The sequence below is a fragment of the Danio aesculapii genome, chromosome 17, assembly GCF_903798145.1.
Source record: "Danio aesculapii chromosome 17, fDanAes4.1, whole genome shotgun sequence".
In the NCBI taxonomy this organism is placed as follows: domain Eukaryota; kingdom Metazoa; phylum Chordata; class Actinopteri; order Cypriniformes; family Danionidae; genus Danio; species Danio aesculapii.
Window position 1 is genome coordinate 3,839,231 of NC_079451.1, and position 22,916 is coordinate 3,862,146.

The following is a 22,916-nucleotide window of genomic DNA, read 5'->3' on the forward strand; positions in this document are numbered from 1 at the left end:
CAACAAAACACATGTGAGAAGTGACATGGAAACAAAGCGAGGTATCGTAGTATATATTTAGTTATTAACTACATAATGAGAAAGAAGCCTTTAGTGGGCTAGAAAATGGACTTATTCTGCTCGCCTGGCTTTTGAAAGGAATTAGCAATTTCTCTTAAATTTTTTTCTTTTTTTAGCCGGTTGTGGTATTGCTCAGATGACACGTCAAATAGACACAGGTGCTCCTGCCAAATTTACACTAGTTTTTCCTCCATTTCTTGGGACCAAATAGACCAAAAAAGAAGTCCTTAACTTCAACCTCCCGCTGGTCAGCAGATACCCACAGTAGTGGATGCTGCTCAGTCATTGGCTGTAGGTAATCGCTGTTGTATTTTCCATCAGAACACATTTCACACGGCAGGATTTTGAATCACCGGCAGCTCCAGATGTTTAGCATGCCAAATATCTCACAAGTGTCAGCGACTCATCGGCGAGTCTCTCAGATCACGTCTTTGATAGTTCACATCGTGTGATTGTTACTCATGTGAACCAGCACCGATTTGCCTATGATTTCATTTGTCTGCGATTTCTCAAAATCTGTCTGCGAGTCAAAATCGGAGCTAAAATCATGCAGTCTGAACTCGGCATAATCCGATTCAAAGAATAATGCTCCCACCAGACCCGAAGACAAGCTAAATAGATCCCAAAATGGTAAAACTCAACTATTTAATTCTAAGAGACTTGTAAAATGAACCTCTTTCCAAAAAAAAAAAATGAAAATGAAAAGGACACTTACCATCTTCTTCCTCACCTTGTTGTTCTCCCGGTACAGCAGTATCACGGCTCTCTTAAAAACTAATGAGACAAATCAGAGATATCAGTCCAGCACATTTGTTCATTTGACAAAATTCTTTACTTCGAGGCTGCAGAATGGCTGCCAATATCTCTGAAACCAGTCCAACATGCTTTCACAAAGCTATAAAAAGCTCAGTGTACAGTTCAAGATTAGTGCCGCATGACAAAAGATCTAATATTTGGTGTTTGTTTGAGGCAGTATATGGGAATAGAGTAGATTCCGGCATTCGTTTAAAAATAAACCTAAAAATGACGAACATATTAGAGAATAAAACATTTATTTTGGCATATGAACATATAAGAAAGAACGTAATGGTTTCATGGGAAAAACTGTGAGCCTACCAAAAACAGTCAGCTCGGGATCCTTTTTCATACGGCCCAGCGATGGGAACGGGTTGAGCCAGATGACAGAGGAATGCATGAGGAACTGTCCCATAGATATCTCTGTGACCTAACAGGAGAAGAGTGACAGATGACGAGCCCGTATCCAGTTAAATCAGGGTATTACTCTGGTGCTTTCACACTGTATATACAGCTGTACCTCTTTCTCTGTGCCACTTTGCTCTGCCACCAGCTGGTCAAACATCGCACCGTAGTCTTCGTAGATCTTCTGCATTTCGTTTATATGGCTAGCGACCTTTTCCATTTCCTTAAGCGCCTCTGTAAGAATAATCGAAATATAAGTAGAGACCTACAGAATGTCCCTAAGTGTTTAGTTCACCAAAAAAAATACAAATAATCATTCAATTCAGATTGGGAAGCACACAATAAAAGGTATCTTAGAATTAATATCCACACTAAGCTGCTGAAACAACATGCTATCACAAATTAAGCTATTTTAGACAAAATCCAAGAGCTCCGCCATCCTCCAAAAGACAATCCAGAGATGTTCAAAATCCAGAAAATGATCCAAAAAGCCTTGGCAAATCCTTCCATGTGACTTCATTGATTCAACTGCAATCACACAAAGCTCCAAGAACACTTCTGTGTTACAAAAAACCCCCAAAAAGCATGAATTTGCCTATGTATTATTTTCCTCATCAGGTCAGGGATGTGTGTTTACTACAGACAGTACATTAGAATCAGCAGTGCAACATATACGCATCCTACTGCTCGAAGTAAATGCTTTAGATTTACAGATCGCACTATTGTCTTTCTTTTCTTTTTATTCTTTTATAACCTGTTTTAACACATCTTAATCTGTTTAAATCACTGTTATTATTTGTTTTTATTTTCTTATACACTTGCCATTTTATTCCTGTTCATGTAAAGCACTTTGAATTGCCACTGTGTGTGAAATGTGCTATAGAAATAAACTTGCCTTGCCTAGATTTGGAAGACCTAGATTTGTGGTGCGCAAGAGTGTTCTTGGAGCTTCATATGATTACTAAAGTCACATGGAATGTTCCTTTTCTGGTTCCTTTTCGACACTTTGAACAGTTTAGGATTGTTTCTGGCGATTGAGGGTCTGAGCGCGCTCAGATTTCGTCTAAAACGTCTTCATTTGGGTTTCTCAGATGACTAGAATGAGATGTGGGTGAATAATCAATAACAGAATAACTATTTTTGGATGAAGTGATACTTTAAAATCAGGACAGAAGGAGTCAAAATTCATTCAGATGTTTTCTTCAAAGCACCCACAATAAAACGTGAGTAGCAAAGATGAACTAAACTAAAACAAACACTAGCTAACTATCCTCTAGACCAGGGGTTTCCAAACTTTTCGACCCGCGACCTTCAAAATAACAATGCTAGTGACTTGCGACTCTCTGAGGTGGTTATAGATATATAATCCCTACACACAACAGCGCACACATACTAAAAGGCTCAAGTCTGTTCATTGTTAAATTTTGGAGAACGCCACTCGGAGACTATCATCCAGCTTCAGTTGTGGCCTGTATTTATTTTTAATGGACGTGAGTGCTGTTAAGGTGTCAGAAAGTTTAACCCGATGCTGTAAAATCAATGTGCTGCATATGACGCTATTGCTGTCTTTAACTTAACGTAATCACCCCAGAGGGTTATTTTTTTGCATGATGTTTTTCAATGTTTATTTTTAACATGTTAACAATATTACTATTAACTACTGTTTTGTTCTTCAGTAGATTATGGATAAAATATGGTCATTCTAACAGTTTAATAAAATTGATTTGATTTTTAGAAATCGCCTAGCGACCCCTCCTCAATAGCTACGTTTCCATCCACCTATTTTTATGCACATTTTGGATATTCGCATTAAAAAAGCTTGATAGAAACGCCAAAATGTGCATCAATTTTGAAAATGAGTAGGATAAACTTAATTGATAAGAAAAGATGCACATAAACAGCGATGGAAACACTTTTACCAAACAAATTCCAGTATGCGCATTAAAAAAAGGTCATGTGATTTAGTTATAAGAGATCATGTGATGATAATAATGTGTGTGAATGGACAAACCAGCAGGCTGAGGTCATTGTAAAACATCTGAAATGTTGTTTTGGTCATTTTAAGATGCCTTAACCGTTTCAGTATTAGTGGTATTATATTATTATTTACCTCCAGAATCAAGAGTGTCTTGTGCTCGGCTTCTCACACCCTCAACACCATGCGTTCATTGCGTGTTGGCATCGTCTTCTGAGGCGCTAGTCATTTATTAAATAAAAAAAAGATTGTCGCAGTTTCTCCTACAGCAAATTCCCTCTTTACTGTTGGTATTTGGCGCCAGTTAATCAGGAAGTGACGATTTTGTTTTCCTTGACGACTTAGATGGAATCGCTGCTTTATTTGCATGTCTTTTATATAGTATTCGAGTTTTGTGCATAAAGTTAATTCGCATCTTTGGATGGAAACATAGATAGTGTCCCAAGACCCCCATTTTGGGAACCACTGATCTAGACCAGGGATGGGCAAACTCAGTCCTTTCACGAGTTCACACTTACAGATGTTTAAGAGTAAGGCGTATTTGGCGTGCTGTCCGGAGAGAGGGCTCTGAGTTCGAGGAAGACACCCCAACTCGTGTTATTCGCCTTATCAGGGAAAAGAGAGGAATTGGAATTCAAGCGAAGTGTCAAGCCCGGCCCCAGAACGCTCCCCTCGGGAATGTAATGCTTAATAGGTGAGGTGTCCGGGTGGTGGAGGGATGCTAAAGTTGTGAGATACAGCAGGTAAGACAGCTTTGGTGTATATAAGGGTTTGGTCAAGAACTGATTGGATAATAGAATAATTGTCAATGATGTATTTAATGCTGAAACATCTGCGCGAGCTCCTCCCGAAATTTGTTTACGAAACATCACTATGGTCCAGTGTCCTGCAGAGTTTTGCTCCCAGCCTAATCAAACACATCGCTTTAAGATCTCTAGAAAGCTACGAGCAGGAGTGTTTGATTAGGGTTAGAGCAAAACTATGCAGGACACCGACCCTCCAGGACAGAGTTTGTCCATCCATCCCTGATCTAGACAGTAAGCAAAAGCAACAGCTGCTGTGTGTGTGTGTGTACCTGTGAGGTGGTAGTGCTCCTCACTGTCCGTGTCTGTCAGAGACACCAGCTCGCGGAGCAGCAGGGGGTATTTCAGCACTCTCTGCACTGGTTTGATCAGGTAGGACTCTAGTGTGGTTGAGTGCTGCTTGGTCGGGTTCCTAGCATCGAGGAACTCTTTAAAAGATCGATCTGTTTTAGCTGGAGAGAAAAGACGAATAATAAATGCCCGCACCACCCACTGAGCCAAAAATAGCATTTTCTTGCTGCAGGTAAATGGCTTTAGGCAATGAAGACAGGGCATGAAATCCATCCACAAGGAGGCAGCACAGGCTGTCTGACACCTCATTAGAAGCACTGCAGTATACTGTAAATGCAGACAATGAACAACACAAAGGCCAGCGTGGAGCAACTACACTTACCAGCCACTTTATTAGGTACACCTTACTAGATCCGGTTTGCCTTCAGAGCTGCCTTAATCCTTCATGGCATAGATTCAACAAGGTACTGGAAATATTCCTCAGAGATTTTGCTCCATATTGACATGATAGCATCACGCAGTTGCTGCAGATTTGTCGGCTGCACATCCATGATGCAAATCTCCTGTTCCACCACATCCCAAAGGTGCTCTATTGGATTGATCTCTGGTGACTGTGGAGGCCATTTGAGTACAGTGAACTCATTGTCATGTTCAAGAAGCCAGTCTGAGATGATTCGCGCTTTATGACAGGGTGCGTTATCCTGCTGGAAATAGCCATCAGAAGATGGAGACACTGTGCTCATGAAGAGATGGACATGGTCAGCAACAATACTCAGGTAGGCTGTGGTGACACGGTGCTTAATTGGTACTAATGGGCACAAGGTGTGCCAAGAAAATATCCCCCACACCATTACACCACCACCACCAGCCTCATCCATTTATACAAGGCAGGACTGATCCATGCTTTCATGTTGTTGACGCCAAATTCTGACCCTACCTTCCGAATGTCGTAGCAGAAATGGAGACTCATCAGACCAGGCAACGTTTCTCCAATCTTCTATTGTCCAGTTTTGGTGAGCCTGTGTGAATTGTAGCCTCAGTTTCCTGTTCTTAGCTGACAGGAATGGCACCCGGTGTGGTCTTCTGCTGCTGTAGCCCATCCACCTCAAGTTACTGTTACTGAGTTACTGTTGCCTTTCTATCAGCTGGAACCAGTCTGGCCATTCTCCTCTGACCTCTGGCATCAACAAGACATTTGCGCCCACCGAACTGCCGCTTACTGGATATTTTCTCTTTTTCGGACCATTCTCTTTAAACCCTAGAGATTTGTGCATGAGTTTGTGCGTGAAAATCCCAGTAGATCAGCAGTTTCTGAAATACTCAGACCAGCCCATCTGGCACCAACAACCATTTCCTGTTCAAAGTCTCTTAAATCCCCTTTCTTTCCCATTCTGATGCTCGGTTTGAACTGCAGCAGATTGTCTTGACCATGTCTACATGCCTAAATACACGGAGTTGCTGCCATGTGATTGGCTGATTAGAAATTTGCGTTAACAAGCAGTCGGACAGGTGTACCTAATAAAGTGGGCGGTGAGTGTATGTCGTACCTCAGAAAGTCTTGTGACAGTTGACTGAATGTGTGTTTGTGAGAGGAGTTAAAAGCCACCGCCTCCACAGCACGCAGAAGGATACATTATCACTTGCGGTGTCGTTCAAATCAAGAGGAGCTATTAGAGCAGTAATTGAGGCACTCCTCGCCCCAGATGGATTGACACTTCAGGGAGCAATTGGCAGGCAATTAACAAGTCGACACAAAAAGTCGTTTTCACTTTGCAAGCGGAAACCTTGGCACAACAGAAGCAGTGTGTGAGAATATATAATTACAAGCACCGCTGACAGAAGCTACGCTAACGCTCCCGTTGTTGCGTCTGCAGTGCTAGCGCTGTGTTTGATGTCCTCACCCCACAGTGGTTAAACAGAGCATGTTATTTCTGATAGCCATTAAAGTGCTGCATGTGTGGCGGCTCCGAGATTGCACTCATCTTCTAATGGGACGAATTAAAAAGGTAGGCTTCTTCACTTTGAATGCAGGGCAGCCTCTTATTCCTTTCTTGTTGGGCAGTGTGCCCGAGGTGGAAAACCAGGCTAATGGTGCTCACATAAATTAGGCTTTAATTCATCTGTAGAACATGATGAAAAACCTAAACCAACAACAGGTGTCGCAACATTGAGGGGTGGCTCAGTGGTTAGCACTGTCGCCTGACAGCAAGAAGGACGCTGGTTCTAGTCCAAGCTGTGTGGAGATAGCATATTCTCCCTGTGTTTGTATGCCTTTTCTCTGGTTTCTCCCTGAGTGTATGGGTTCATGAGTAAGTGTACTCTCAATGCTGGATGGCTGAAAGGGTCTCCGCAGCATGAAACATATGCTAGAGTAATTAGCGCTTCACTCCGCTGTGGTGACCCCTGATAAATCAGGGACGAATCCAAAGGAAAATAAGTGAGTGAGTCTCAGCGAACGAGCAGCCTAAAACATCCCAGAGAGACCAACACAGAATGATCTTGATTTGTTTAGTCATGGTTCACTTAGCATCATTATAAGACCAAATTTAAGGATACAAAGCAAGGACAAACAATCAAAAACATTGGGCAACTCACAGTACGATAACCCACCCGCAACCTCACCCCCTGCACCACTTTTCATTTTCATCCGCGATGCTCCCCCAAACCCCATAACACCCCCACCCCGTAGTGGAGGCCAGCGGCGCCCCTGATTGAAGCCACTTTTCCAATGCCTGGTGTGGTACAGTTCAGGACGGCTTAGCTCACTTTGGCTCAGTTTCCGGTGCAACTTGGTATCGCCTAAACCCAGCAAATTATTTTAAGTTTAATAGACATCTAAACATCTTGGCACCTTGGCTAAAACAAAGCTAAATTTGGGCTGTCAGTGAAAATCTATTAGACATGTAAGAATAGCCCAAAACTAGACTAGTCGTCAAATAGACAGATTACACAGAGTTTATATGTGTCGTCATTCATTTCTGTTTATTTGATGACTAGTTTAGTTTTGGCCTCTTCTTGGATGTCTATTAGATTTTCACTGACAGCCAAATTTAGCCTTGTTTTAGCCAAGGCGACTATGTTTAACGCTGTTTACACCAGATGCGGAACACGCAGATAAATCGTGCTATTTGTGCATAAATAGACGCGTGAACATTTTGAGTTTACTCGCTTCATTCACGCGTCAAATTCACTTCACAGCAGACACAGATTCACGTGATGGGAAGGGCTTCTGTCTGCCTGGTGACTCTAGCTTTGTTGCTAAATGGCTTACATGGATTTTATTGAGAAGAGCTGTGTTTATGTGCTTTATGAAGGCTGAAAAACAGCGTCGATTCGTTTAGAGCTGTGTCTGAGTCCACTAGATACTTTCAGAGGTGCAGCCAGCTCTGTGAGCTCATAAACTCCTCCAGAAACTCAATCTGGATGATGAAAGCTTTCAGCTGTGCTTCTGACTGAGCCGAGCCCAGTTTGACGAACTGTTGTCCGGTGTCGGCAGAAGGATTTTCCCCCGGGACACCAACAACAGGCGCTACATCATAATCACGCCCCCACAAGAGCAAGCTCCTGATTGGTTAACGCGGCGCAAATGTCCACTGAAGTTCAGATTTTTTCAACTTGAGTGATTTGTGCGATATGCGCGTTAAACGTGTCAATCACGCAAAATGTTCAACTCGCGCCGCTTCAGTCAGGCGAATCGCGTCATTCGCACCACCTCATTCGCGCATATTGTGCTGCAGGATGTCTATTCGCATCTTTGCATTGACTTAACATGTAAATCACGCACACTGGACGCTTCTTTAGTGTCTGGTGTAAACTCAGCATTAGACATTTTTTAAAAACACAAAATGTTTGCTGGGAAGGCTCATGACACCCCACATCTTTTAGTTCAGGTCTACCTCCATTTTTGCAAAATGCAACTTAAATGGGCATGGAAAGCTGTGAGCAGGAGGAAGGAGACTGGACATGATGGCAAAGCAGGAGAGAAAGAGGAGAGCAAGCAACCAGAGGTAATGAAATGTACAAACCTTATATTTACAGAGTGTGTATTAAAAAATGTAGACACACACACACTTGTTTTGAAGGGACAGAAATGTCCTCAGACACTGGTGTTTGAATGCCGTGCCAATCGACTGAAGATCAGCTGACAGTGCTAATTCAGCTAATTCAGATAGCAGCTTTCAAACGCTCCAGTGTCCATGTCAGCACTGTTGTAAGCCGCTGATCATTATCAATCCCAGTCACATCTGTTGGCCGTTTGAACACAATGGCCAATCAGCGGCGCTCAAAAAGCAGATGCTCATGTTGTCTTACTGATGTTTAACATGCATAAATCTGTTCAAATGTTTTGTCAAGGGTTTCATGACCCTTTAACGTTCCCAATAAGGCACCAATAAGCTGGTGGGCAGTCTTGCACAATATGGCTGACGTCGCATCATCCAGGTGTTTGCTGTAGACTGATTGTGGATGAGGAGATACCCCCAACATCCATAAAGCGCGTTGGGTTCCCAGAAAAGTGCTATATAAAAGTAAGGAATTATTATTAATATTATTGTTATTATTAAAGTAGGTGGGATTATCACTATAGTTGCGTCACCTCTACATCTGTGACATCATCGTAAACATGGCAAACATCTAACACAAACCAAACCACAATGCAGAGGCAATGGATGCTACCAATCTTGAGCAGTGGCCGCTCTTTACTATTTAAATATAACAGGTTAGGTGTCTTGTGTTGTAAATCCAATGATGGTCAGATCAATCAGTGATCAGCAGTGCATGCTTCATGTTTTGGTAATGGTATGGCTCGCTTGGAACCTCCCCTGAGGTGCTACTAAAAAGTATCAGGTACCAGGATAGTATCAGCTAATGTACCGCAATGCTGCGCTGTGTGAACGCAGAAGGAAGATTGCCGGAAAGAGCACGTGCACGTCTAGAACGTGCTGACGTAAGACGTCTGATTTAGCCAATCGGAACACTCAGACGCATTCACGTCCGCGCAGTTTATGGAAATAGAAGCCTTTGAATATTTTCCCACACACATTTAACTGCTAGAAGTTAGTCAGAAAACGTTTATATGTTCATCTTAATGCCAACAGTGTAAATAATTATCGATAAGATGCTCATGATTAGCCGTTGCTTGTTTACCTTCAAGCTCTGCTTCTTTCAGTTGCTTGACGAGTCGCGTGTGCACGTGAAGCAGCCGGTGAGTGCCAGCACACACACATATCATCTACATCTCGACATGCGAAAGTGTCGCTCTATATGTTTTCATCGAAGTTTTTCACTATACTGATCCATTCACAGAGTTCGTAATGTAGTCAAATGTTTACAAATACAAGCGCAGCCGTTTAGAGCTCATTTCTGGTTAATGATGTCAGAATTTATCAGTATTTTGGAATGGATGTGTGAACGGTTTTTCTGGAAAATTTCCGTAACGTCCTCGCTTGTGTGAACAGCGCTTTTTTAAAATTTACCGGTAAAGTCGTGCCTGAAATTTTCCAGATATTTACCAGTATCACTGTGTGAAAGGGGCTAATGATTACAGAATAACCCAAAAAAATGCAAAGAATGGCAATCACTGATTTTTGAAATCCCTTTCAACGATTGCAAAAAGAGACTGAAATGGCAGAAGCACAGCTTCATCTGGCAGAGGAACAACTGACTCTGAACAAACTGCAGCAAGGCCAGACTTGAGATCCGCCTCCTAAAGGCTATACTCAGACAAGCTGCTCTCTCCACATCAGATGAGGAAGTCTGAAATTATTGTGGAGTTTCTGACATGAAGTCTTTTTTTAATTCAATACATCTATATTAGAAACATGTTATAAATATCCTCAATGTACAGTGTTTGTGTTGTAGATCTGAAATGAGCAGACTGCTGGAAGAGGACGGGGTGGGGGGTTTCTTGTTTTTAGTTTTTTTGAAATGTGTGTGTTTTATAGTTATATTGACGCCACACTGGCTATTCTACTTGTTGCTCTTTACATATCTATAGTTCTACATTGTGATTTCCTATGCTGTTTGAGCACTGGTTTTCCAGATTTACTGATCCTGAAAAGTTCCCATCGGGATCAGATTGATCCAATCCGATGTTGCTTTGAAAAACTGGCTCAAAAAGTAAGATGGATTATGTGATCCGGATTTAGTAATCGTGTTTTTTGCGATCCGTGATCAATTTTATCCGGATTAAACCTTTTGAAAAAACGCACCCAGATATCGTGTAACCCCAGAAATCAGTAAAATGATCATCATTATTTATTATTTTGTTGCTCTACAATGTGAGAGAGTAATGTGCTGTACCTCTTTCCAGAACCTTCTGCACTTTGATATGGTTGGCGCAAAAGCCGCTGTACAGTTTGAAGTGCTCTGCGTAATACAGAAATGAACCACCCAGAGAGAAGAGCAGCTTCTGGTGAAAAAAAAAAGAAGAAGAGGAAGATGGAGTGACATGATTCACCATGAGTCAGAATCTCTTCAAGCTACAGTTCACACCACACATTTCATCAGTTACTTACATCTCAAATCCTGTTCAAGTTTATTCCACGGAGCTCAAAATTACATATCTTCAGAGAACATATTTGAGCTGACCTTTACCATCATATACACAACATACACAAGACTCTTACTTAAATAACTTAATTTTGATTCGTTTTTTCTTAAACTGTAATTAACCAAATGTCCTGCCCTCAGCCAGTGCATAAATCAAATTAATATTTGCACATATGCAAACTTGGCATGTGAAATCATTGTTTTTTTATTGTTTACACACTATTTCATGCGTATTAAAACTAGCTTTCAGTTTTATTAGTCAAATTTCTATTGAATTTATTTTGTTATTTGTATAAGGTTTTATTATACTATTCATCATTAATAACAATTGCTAATATTAGTGATTCAAATCTATTTTTCTTTACTGATTAATTGTCTTTTTTAGAGTTTGACAGACTTTTATCACAACATTCTCTTAAAATACAGAAACAACACCTCATTTTGTGTTTCCTGGAAGAAAATTAGTATTGAACACTTCACCATTTTTCTTAGAAACATTTCTAAATGTGCTGTTGACTTGAAATTTTCACCGGATGTTGATAACAGCCAAAAAACATAAGCATACAAACAAAACTAAAGTTCTCAAATGAAGTTCTGTGTAATAAAATGAAATGAAAAGTATTGAACACATGAAGAAAGGGAGGTTTAGAAAGGCAGTGAAAGCCCAGACAGCAGCTGAAATCCCTTAGTAGTTCTTTAGCAACCCTCTGCCTTTCCTCAGTGTAAATGAATATTAGCTGTTCAGTCCAACATCTACATTAGCAGGAGGATTAGGATGAAACCAGGGTGAACATTTCAGCAAGACAATGAGCCAAAACACAGCCAAGAATCGATCAGTTTTCAGAGAATGAAAATCAAGCTGTGGAATGGCCTAGCCAATTACCTGACCCGAATCCGATAGAAAATACAAAATAATGCTCAGGTTTGATAGACGAGACCCACAGAACCATCGATATTTTTACACTCTGATGAAGTCTGTAAAAATAAATCACACCTGAGAAATTCATGTGGCTTCATTCTCCATATAAGAGGCATCGTTAAGCTGCTATCACCAAAAAAAAGCCTTTTAGGCTGCATTTACACTGCAGATCTTGATGGTCAATTCCGACTTTGTGACTGTATCCGATTTTTTTGATGACCTGCTTACATCATTTTAAAAAAGTGACTCGTATACGATCTCCTGCATTTACACAGCACACGGCAAAGACGCAATGACCAGGAAAAAAAAAAGAGCGGGCGCTGACTAACAGCTGATAATTATAGAGTGCTCTTTTCTCTATTCCTGTATGTAATCTGTTCGCAGCTTTTGACAAGCTGTTTTACAATAGTTTATGACAGAAAGGTTCTCATTTGGCCGTCTTCTTTTGATATTATCTATATTGATATTATTATTTGGCCGTCTTCTTTTGCCTTTTTAAACCAATAGGCATCTTAATGTAATGTCCATGGCATGATTTATGCACTAGTTTTATATTAGTTTATATTGGTTACGTGGCGGAATATGCTTAATACCTGTGCTATCTGACAATATGAAAGCTGTTTAAGTCCTTGTGTATGAGATTTAAGGTTTGCGACTCTGCTGAAGTCTGTTCTGAAATGAAAGTGTCAGACTTGACGTCATTCGCTACGGTTTTTAATGATGCGCGACTCGCATTGACAGGTGAAAATCAGATCTACCTGCTTACACTGCAGACACGAGGGCACAGATCCGATTCATATCGGATAAATTTCCACATACGAATAAGACCTGAATCTGATATGAGTAAATCGGAATTCATGTAATTTGTTCCTGCTTACACGAACATGGGCCATATCCGATCCGTCCCACATGGGAGAAACAAATCGGAATTGAGTCACTTTAACAGTGCAGTGTAAATGCAGCCTTATATAAAGTATCAAATACACTTAAGTCGTTCAGCACTTTCTCCTTGTGTCATTTCATTGTTATTACACATAACTAATTTTTCAAACTTTTTATTTTTGTTTGTATTGTTTGGGTTTTTACCAAAATCTGGCTTATTTCCATGTCAACATCTGCTTTAGAAATTTTATTCCCAGGAAAAACATGACATGTTCAATACTTATTTACCCCACTCTGACTGGAATCATAATTATAATTTTGGAGTGATGAATTCCTTGTAAAAAAATGGTAGAATGTTTATGTATATTTAATGTGAATATGAATTATGAATATTTAATTAGTTAATGACTTTTGTGACCCTGGACCGCAAAACCAGTCATTTTTTATATTATTTGAGTTGTGTATTATCTGAATGTTATTTCAATAAGCTTTAACCTCATTGTTAGATGAGGAAAACATTTGGTCGAGATAACACTGGGGTTTCAAGTTCTCAGCAATGCATATTGCTAATCAAAAAGGGAGTTTTGATATATTTAGGGTAGAAAATGTCTTCATGTAGCACGATCTTCACCTCATATTCTATTGATGTTTAGCATACAAATAAAATGAATCATTTTGACCCATACAATGTATCTTTTGCCTATTGAAATGAAGGAACATTTGAGATGAGAGAATTAATAAACCCATTTGGCAGGTGCACCTTGAATTGGACAGGGGTCTCGAAGGTGTTGAAGTTGGGGGAGGAACTAATCTTCTCTTCCAGGGTCTGCAGGAAAACTTTCTGGAAGTCCAGCATCTCTGGAAGGCTGCCAAATAGGCTTTCCATCTGGGAGGAGAAAACCACACTTATTACAAACGTACATATCTGTTACATAAAGTGTGTTTAACAACTCCAATGTCAAAAACGTGTATAATTCAGTATTGCAACAGTTTAATCCAACTAAAGGGGTAGTTCTCCCAATTTTATCTACTCACCCTTAAGTGGTTCTAAATCTTTATTCAAGAGTTCACACTTAGCTGATGATTGATAATAAAGCTAGTTTGGCATGCTGAGTCCTAAACTCATAAGATCCTGGAGCCTGGGGCTTCCTCCCGTTTGCAGGGCAAGAGGGGAGTTTGTGCTCAGGTAGATCTCGAAAACCCCCTACCCCCTCCTACTGCTTAAGGATTGCTGAGGGTGTGCTGCTGGTGGAATTTGACTATGGTGCTGATTTAGTTTAGTCAATTCACTTATGTCTCGTGTTTTGGACTGTGGGAGGAAACCGGAGGACTCAGGGAAAAGCCACGCAAGCACGGGGAAAACATAAACTCCACACAGAAAAGCCGGGTCAACTGGCCGGGTAGAGACCCAAACCAGAGGCATTCTTGCTGTGAGGCTACAGTGCTAACCACTGAGCCGCCCTAGGGGGGATTTTTTAAGAGGAAGATGACTAAGTTAAGATGCTTTGGTTATTTATACTTAAGTTAAGAATGGTCGGATTGGTGGATCCTACATTAGCTTGACTCAAGCAGGGGCGTTGCTAGACATAAAGCTCTACTGGGGCACGTACCCCCCCCCTCAAAAAAAATAAATAAATAAATAAAAGTATTATAATATAAATACACTATATAAAGGTATTCTTATTATTATACAATTATTCTTCAAAATAATCTTAAATGTAACTGGAAAACAATGTTAAGACAACTGGAGTGATGCTAAGATCATTTAAGAAATTACTTTTGCATGAATATTAATTTAATTTGAATGAAATTCTATAGACAATTTAATAAAATACAAAAAAAAACATGTGTTATAGGATTATCTGTTATAGACTTGACAGATGGCAGATATTTGGGTTTGTTAAGTCTTTACCTCCTTGACTCGTCATCCCTCCTTTTTGCTTCATACAAAAAAATCTATCAGGAGGTATGCTAAGTAAGATCACCGTCATATTGTTTAAACTTTAGTTTTGTCCACTTGCAAAACAAAAAAGGCTGTTACGCTGGTTTTACAACCCATGAGCGTCGCGTAACAAGCAGGTAGCCTGCTTTTTTGGCACGCATGTTTACTACCAGGACTCTCAGAGGAAGAGCAGCGCATGTGAGAGGCACGCGTGTTCTCTGCGCACACGTGGAGATGCGTCAGTTTGCTTTTTGATTACATTGCTTTCACCAGCGTTGGTTCGGTTGCACATAGAGAATGACGTCTTTATTTCGGAATTACCACTCTTAATAAATACACTTGCATATGAAGTAAATCATATCTCAATGCATTTACTGGGGCACTGGAGATTTTTAATGGGGCACGAGCCCCAGTGAATTGGGTCTAGCGACGCCTCTGGACTCAAGGCTAGCCGTGTCAATCATAAGCATGTGATCCTCTCGAAATTAGTTTAGAAATAAACTTCACTTAGTTTCTGTTGAACACTAACAAATAAATGTTGAAGAAAGCTGAAACCTGTAACCACTGACCTCCATAGTAGGAAAAACAAATACCATGGAAGTCAATGATTTTAGCTTTCTCTAAAGCATCTTCTTTTGAGATCAACAGAAGAAAGAAACCATAAAGCAGGGGTGTCAAACATATGGTCCGCGTAATTTCATCCAATCCAGAAGCCTGAATCAGCATCAGTGTGACAGCCTTTTTAAAGAGAAAGACCACATCTATGCCCTCCCGTACCACACTGAGGTGTTCTCACAAGGAAACGTAACTATTTCAAGTCTGGTCCTTTTAGTTCGCTAAATTGAGTTCAGTCGTACAAAAATACCTAACCACACCCCAAAACACAACCATCATTGGTGGGTACGCAAATCGTACTAAATTGTACAAATGAGATAGTACGAATTCATATGAATTAGCCACTAAATCAAAAAGTTGTGAATTGCCGTGAGATCGTGTTGTTCTCAGGCTCCAGCTTTATGTTGATCATATTAAAACAAAGAAAACAATCTGAAGTTGTTGTTTTTAAGATATATATATATATATATATATATATATATATATATATACATATATATATATATACATACACCATGGTTTTACCGATCTGGCCCACTTGGGAATAGATTTTCCTCCATGTGTCCCCTGAGCTAAAATGAGTTTGACACCCCTGCCATAAAGGTTTGAAACAAGTGAAGGATGAGTAAACGATGACATTTTTGGGTGAACCATCTCTTTAAATGCATTTCAACAGTGTTAGCGTAGACTCCCTCCTTTTATTGCCGACCTGTTGCTAACTGTTTATTGCCACCTACATTGTCACTAGTAACTTAAGCAGCGTTAAAGCCACTTTATGTTAAGTCCTAGTGTAATTTGTGCAAGGCCATGCTCTAGTGTCTATTAACAGGGCTTTAATATGGCCCAGTCCTCAGCACATATTGACAGATCTTTCCTCTGGGATATCCTGAGCCGCGTCAGGGTCATCTGTAGTTCACTAGGCAGCAGTCTGGAATCGAGTCTTTAGTATCAGTCACAGTAGAGATGAACGTCAGAACACACAATCTACAGCCAGTGAGCCCAGATTTCTTACTGCTGTGAATAACTGCGATCAGTGACAGTGCAATCCAACACAGACCTCTTAAAAGCAGCTCTATGTGGGGCTTTACCTCATCTTGAGTGAGAAAGGTCTCCTTTTGCAGAGGCTTCAGGTAGATTTCAAACAAGCAGTTGAGATCCTGTGGGAAGGAAACAGAGGAGAACATGATCATCCACTTCCATATGGTTTAGATTTCAGCCAGCAAATAAATAAAGGGTTTATAAAGGGGTCTCCATTGCAGTGAGAGTTTTCACCCTTAAAGAGCCCCTGTTATGCATTATAAAAGGTCATATTTTGAGTTTGGGGGTCTCCAACAATAGTCTGATATGCATTTAAGCTTAAAAAACAGTTTGATTGTTTTATATGCATTTATTTTTACCTAATTATCCTAGCGACTCCCATATCATTTGTTTAGCGACTCATTTGTTCCCAAACCCCTCTTTAGCGCGGAGCTAATCAGCTGTGATTGGTCCAATGACCCAATCTGTTGTGATTGGTCAACTGCGTTCAGCGCAAGACAAAGAGAAACGCCCACATTTTTGAAGTAGTCAGAGCGCAGAGTGTATGTGTGAGCCCAACGCAGGAGTGCATTAAAGCAATGCAGTTAAACAGCAGCATACTGCTCTATTCTTCATCTTAAGTAAGATGAAGTGCCATATAACAAGCTTTTTTACATGTTTGGTAACAATTGTGATTTTTTTTTTATCAAACATAACTCTGAGGCCAGCTAAACAGCTAAAGCCGTCCCCTGACAGCTCCCAAACCTGCACTGCATGGTCCAGCCATGTTACGGCATTGGTAGGCCGTCTGTGCATCAACCTGAATATTCTCATTAGGCTGATTTATAGTCGTCTGCCAGTGCCGACGCAGCATATCACAGACAAATGGCTCTGGTGCGGGACTCTGGGATGTTGCTTCTCTCCCTCCCACAAATCACAGAATAATCAGATGCATCCCTGACACCTATTAACCACGAGGAACACATTACGACAGCACGGTTTTAAAGGTTCACTATGAACACCGTCAGAATAAAACCAGCACCGCATAAACAATCAGATGCAAGCCTGGGGATTCTTCAGGAAACAGATGAGAGGGGAGGCGTCTGCTTTTCACCGTCTAGAGGAGTTAATTAATAGCTGATCCTTCGGGACTCCATGTGGAATCTTCCAGCAGTTATCCATCAAACCATTTCACCTCACGCTTCTATCATTAAATCCAGCTTTAAGACGCTGCTGACGTGACTTCCCGGTCAAGACGAAAAGGTCAAGCCGTTCAGTTTTAATGAAGTCTAGGGATAGACAACAACATGGAGCTCTACTCGCCATGACAGCTCACTTCGCTCTGTTGAACGATGTTAATAAGGGATTACGGAGTCGGTTCTCACCTTTACGTAGGATTTCTCTGTATCCACTAATTCCTGAATGACCTTGCGTAGTCTCTCTGTGGCAGACATGTGACGCGGACAGGGCCTGAGGATAGCAGGTTCAGGCCCCGTTTGCTCCTCCTGGCTCTCCATCAGACCTCCGGAGCCTTCCTGGTAGGAGTGGTACAGCGAACACACCGTGTCCACACTCTGCAGACACAATTAAGATGAGAACATTAAGTGCCAATGTCAACCGATGTCAAGGATGTAAACAGAAAAACTGCTGTAGGGTTCCTACTTTGCGCCAAATATCAAACTCCCTGCATTTTTACTGACTTCCGCTGACTAAATACATGAGTTTCATGACTATAATGAATTTAACAATAGGTATGTTGTGTTTTTTTGGATTCTGCGGTCACTGAATGTAATGTAAAATCACGTAAACAACGCAAAATTTAGAGAAGCTTGCAATTTTGGCTAGCCAGTGCATTGTACAAATTCCTTCCATGCCATTTGCATTGTTTTATAATAAATAACATTATATTTGCATCTAGAAAGTGCTCATTTGGTGTGCAATACCTTGAGTTTCCATAGACATTACACAGTGCCGCACTTTTCCTTTAGGTGTGTGAATCACTTTAGATCCGACATGTGACGTTATCACAATGCACATTCAGCCAAAACCAATTTGAACAAGGCTATGTTCATAGTATCGATCGCTAATTATCGTTTTGTTAATTTCGGCAGTCATTCATTGGGTTAATCATGTATCAAATATGATATAATAGAGTTTATACGGTTAAGAGGTAAACACTTCATCTCTTTATGTCTTTTGTGTTTGTTTGAAATGTTGCTAAAGCTGCTGTAATCCTGTTTAAAAATCTTCCATACCGGTACCAATACCGATACTTTAAATTCGATACTGGTTCCAAAACGGTACTTTTTCAATACCAATTTGATAAAATGAGTTCTTTAAAAGCATAAACAAACAAAACATTTATCAGTTCAAATAAATTTAACTTAATCCTCCATATATTTTATCATTCTTTCCCATGGTTTAACCAACTGTTTTCAAGAGAGATTATCTTTAAATAATATTTAAAAAAGGGGGTTTAACATTAAGCAGTGCTTAATGTCATCCACAATGTCATCTGTACCTTTAAATTGTGTGATATTTCCCTTTATATTTCAATTTATTCTCAGTGTTTTATCATTTACTCGCTGGAAAAGAAGAATCCTGAAAGCGATCCTGATGATATCGCTTCTCTTTCTCATTATAGTTGTAGTGTGCACTTTTAGAAATCTATCTGTGCTGCTGTATTTATAGTTATCATGCTTGGTGTGAATAAACCCTTAATTCTCATTATTCTGATTATCTGACTCACAAATGTCCTATTAATAACTGTGATCCTAAGTAAATGCTTAAAAACAAATCCCTGAATACAGCTTGGAGCGTGAAACGCTTAGATTGATTGCGACAGAACTAGTCCATATGCGATGCGTGTGCAAGCATTCCATTATTTATGCTGGATCTACACTCTACAGACTGGAGCACAACACTGTCACATGCTTTCAAAATAAAAAGACATTAATGATTTAGAGGGTTACACCTCATCACGATTCCAGCACTGTCAGCATTTACAGTAATAAGGTTTCCAGCCAACTCGCTTTTAAGGCGGTACATCAGTACAAACTGCAATAATGCTTACAACCACTGTCTCCAAATAAAGGCTGCAGCATCTCAGTTTCAGCTCTCAGAGAGCTGTGAACAAGTGAAACAGCTGACGGGGACAGATCTGTGACCGCAGGGGACCAAAACAACACCAAAGCCCTTTTCTGGCTTTAAACCAGCCAGATAAACTGTGGATCGAACAGAGCCTCTGCAGAATTGTACAACCTCATCACCTCGACCTGTCTTAACATGAACGTCAACACTGAGCCTGAGACAGACACACAGAGACCGAGAGCATATTACAATGCAGAGTGTGTGTGTGTTTGTGTGAAAGCAGCCTGTGACTCAGCCTCAACAGTGGGAAGAGAATATGGAATCTCACGAGGAAGAAGCAGATTTGGGTTTGCTAATTACAGAAGGACCACTCTAGAGACCATGTGCAGCAGCGGTGGCTTCAAAGTTGGTTCTGAGTGCCGGGAGAGACGGAGAATGAGGAATAGGTAATCTTCTGACAGAAAGCTTCGTTAAGACAGGACCACCCAAAGTAAACACTGGGGCTCCCAGGACATCTTCTCAGACATAAGTTAGACAGAGATTCATTTATGGAGTCTCGAAAACACTGCAGCGAAAGAAAATGAACAGTGTCTGAGCATGAAGAAATATAAAGACCACTGTGTAAATATACATATAACCGTGATTGAAGTGTGTGTCTATATATAAGTATATATACATACATATATACACACACATATACATATATATATACATAAATATACATATACATATATATATATACACACACATACATATATATATATATATATATATATATATATATATATATATATATATATATATATATATATATATATATATATATATATATATATATATATATATATATATATACACATACATGCATATATATATATATATATATATATATATATATATATATATATATATATATATATATATATGTATGTGTGTATATATATATATGTGTGTGTATATACATATGTATACATATATGTGTGTATACATATATGTATATATATATATGCATATATGTGTATATATATATGTATATATGTGTATATATATATGTGTATATATATATATATATATATATATATATATATATATATATATATATATATGTGTGTATATATATATATATATATACACATATACATATATATATGTGTATATATATATATATATACACATACATATATATACACATACATACATATATATATACACATACATACATATATATATATATATATATATATATATATATATATATATATATATATATATATATATATATATATATATATATATATACATAAATACATACACATATATATATATACATACACACATATATATATATATACACACATATGTATACATATATATATATATACACATACATACATATATATACACATACATATACATATATATATATATATACACATATATATATATATATATATATATATATATATATATATATATATATATATATATATATATATATATATATATATATATATATATATATATATACACACATATATATATATACACACACATATATATATATATATACACACACATACATACAGTGTGTACAATTTTGGGTATTACCAAAAACAATCACGCGCAGTATAAGGCTGGCTTTGCAGTCTGGGCTCACATATGATATTTTGTAAATCACCATGGTCCACCGGACAGTGAACACACTGACTCTATGCACTAAAATGAGACAAACTAGTATGAATTTTCTCAAAATTCCGGGATATGATATAAACTCCAAACACACAAATAAGACGTGGAGGAAAGCAGGAGACATCATGTGGACACATTAATGGAGCACACCATGATAGAATCGGTGGGAAACCCCAGCCTGGCACAGACAGATAACGGTAATTGTGAGGTTGTTTTGCTGCAGCCGCCAGGAGGTTCAGAGGAGCCCAGCAGGTCATGAAGACTCCATACAGGTTCCTGTTAAATTCACGAAAAGCACCTGGATGGTTCTCCTTACTACACACAAACATTTACACAGAGTGTGAACTGGCGGTTTAAATTCATGCCAAGACACTGCACGAATCTGACCGGCAAACAGGCCAACGAGCTCTAAATATAGATACAGTCTTACAGAACTGCAAAGCGTCAACATAAAACATCTCTGCATGCATGCCAGACAAGCCAGATATCTAATTAAGAGATGATAAAGAAACTATATTTCTGTCATGACAGCTTTCAGAGAGATTTAGTATGGTAATAAACAGGTATATGGCAAGGCTGAAGTGTTTGGTCTTGGCGGAGTAAATATGCCATGCTGCTGCTGCTGCTTTTATTATTATGACAGAGCAAGTACAGAGACTTGCTAGCGCTAGAATATTTACATACATGCAGTCTGAGAATACAACACGCTGCTGCTGCAACAATAATATATATGTAACCCTGTAGCAGATCTAAACACAGGTGGAGCTGGGGTGGAGGAGGGTTTCTGAAAAACATGCAGCAACATTAGAACGTAGAACGACAGGGAGCATTTGAAAATGCTGAGGAGCAAGCTTACTGGCTTCTGAGGTGACAGCAGCCAATCTCCTGTGCCATGTTAATGATGTAGGAGCAAGTTAGTCGACCTATTAGCCTGCACAAGCATACAATTTCATGACAAAACTTTGTATTATGATTATTATTATAATAATTATTCCTTTATTAAAAACATATTTCTGTAATATTAAAACCACCAGCGTCTCCACTTTCGCATGGCCTCTTTTTTTGTTTTAACAAACTCATCCCTCATGTTTTTCCAAACTTTTATGAAAACTTTCCTCTCCCACGGCTGTTGCAATTTCAAGCCAAGAATTATTGTTCATCTGGTTCTCCCTATGATCACGCATAGATGGATTATAAAGATATCAGCACAGTCGTACCTGTTTCAGACAAAATCTCCTCAAAGTGATTCATATTCAACTCAAATCAAATGTGGCGGCGCACAAACTGTTCGTGTTTTTTGTGCGCTCCGCCAACCGAAATCATATCACGCGCACCCAAAGCGAACCTCCGCAAACACAGCAATGACATCACATTCACCATGCGCACTGAGTTCAATAACAGAAAGCTGATTGGCTATTGCATGTTGGTCTCATTTGTAGTTGTAATGCCGCAAATTACATTTGGACTAGCGAAATAAAGAACTACAACATTATGAAAACCAAGCAACAACAAAAAAGAATTTAAATTAGCATTAGATTTAGCGTAACATGGACATCGGAAAAATAAGACCTGTGCAAAAAATATTTAAGACCTAGAACAGCGAATTTAAGACTTTTTAAGGCCTAAAATTACGATTTTTCATTTTAAGACTTTTTAAGACCCTGCGGAAACCCTGAATAGACATTTAAAAGTATTCCTAGATGGTAATGTAGTAAGGTTGAGTGTCCAGTGTAATTCATTAGAAATCCAAGGGGCACAGAAAGAGAAAGTACTTTTAAATAATTCTGATAGTACCCTTGGAACTACCAAACAAATACAGGAGAGCGTGATTATTCGTATTAAATGATGATAGATTATAAAGATGAAAGTTTACCTTTACCTAGT

At 39.3% G+C, this 22,916-nt stretch overlaps 1 protein-coding gene across 1 annotated transcript in view; it reads right to left on the bottom strand.

Moving 5' to 3' along the window:
- tiam2a (TIAM Rac1 associated GEF 2a) overlaps positions 1-22,916 on the bottom strand; it is a 148,080-nt gene that overhangs the window by 5,624 nt on the left and 119,540 nt on the right. The window contains 8 exon segments of the mRNA XM_056477615.1: positions 776-834; positions 1,177-1,285; positions 1,376-1,494; positions 4,311-4,490; positions 10,630-10,738; positions 13,440-13,565; positions 16,325-16,393; positions 17,639-17,827. Of these exon segments, the coding sequence (XP_056333590.1) occupies positions 776-834; positions 1,177-1,285; positions 1,376-1,494; positions 4,311-4,490; positions 10,630-10,738; positions 13,440-13,565; positions 16,325-16,393; positions 17,639-17,827 (960 nt within the window).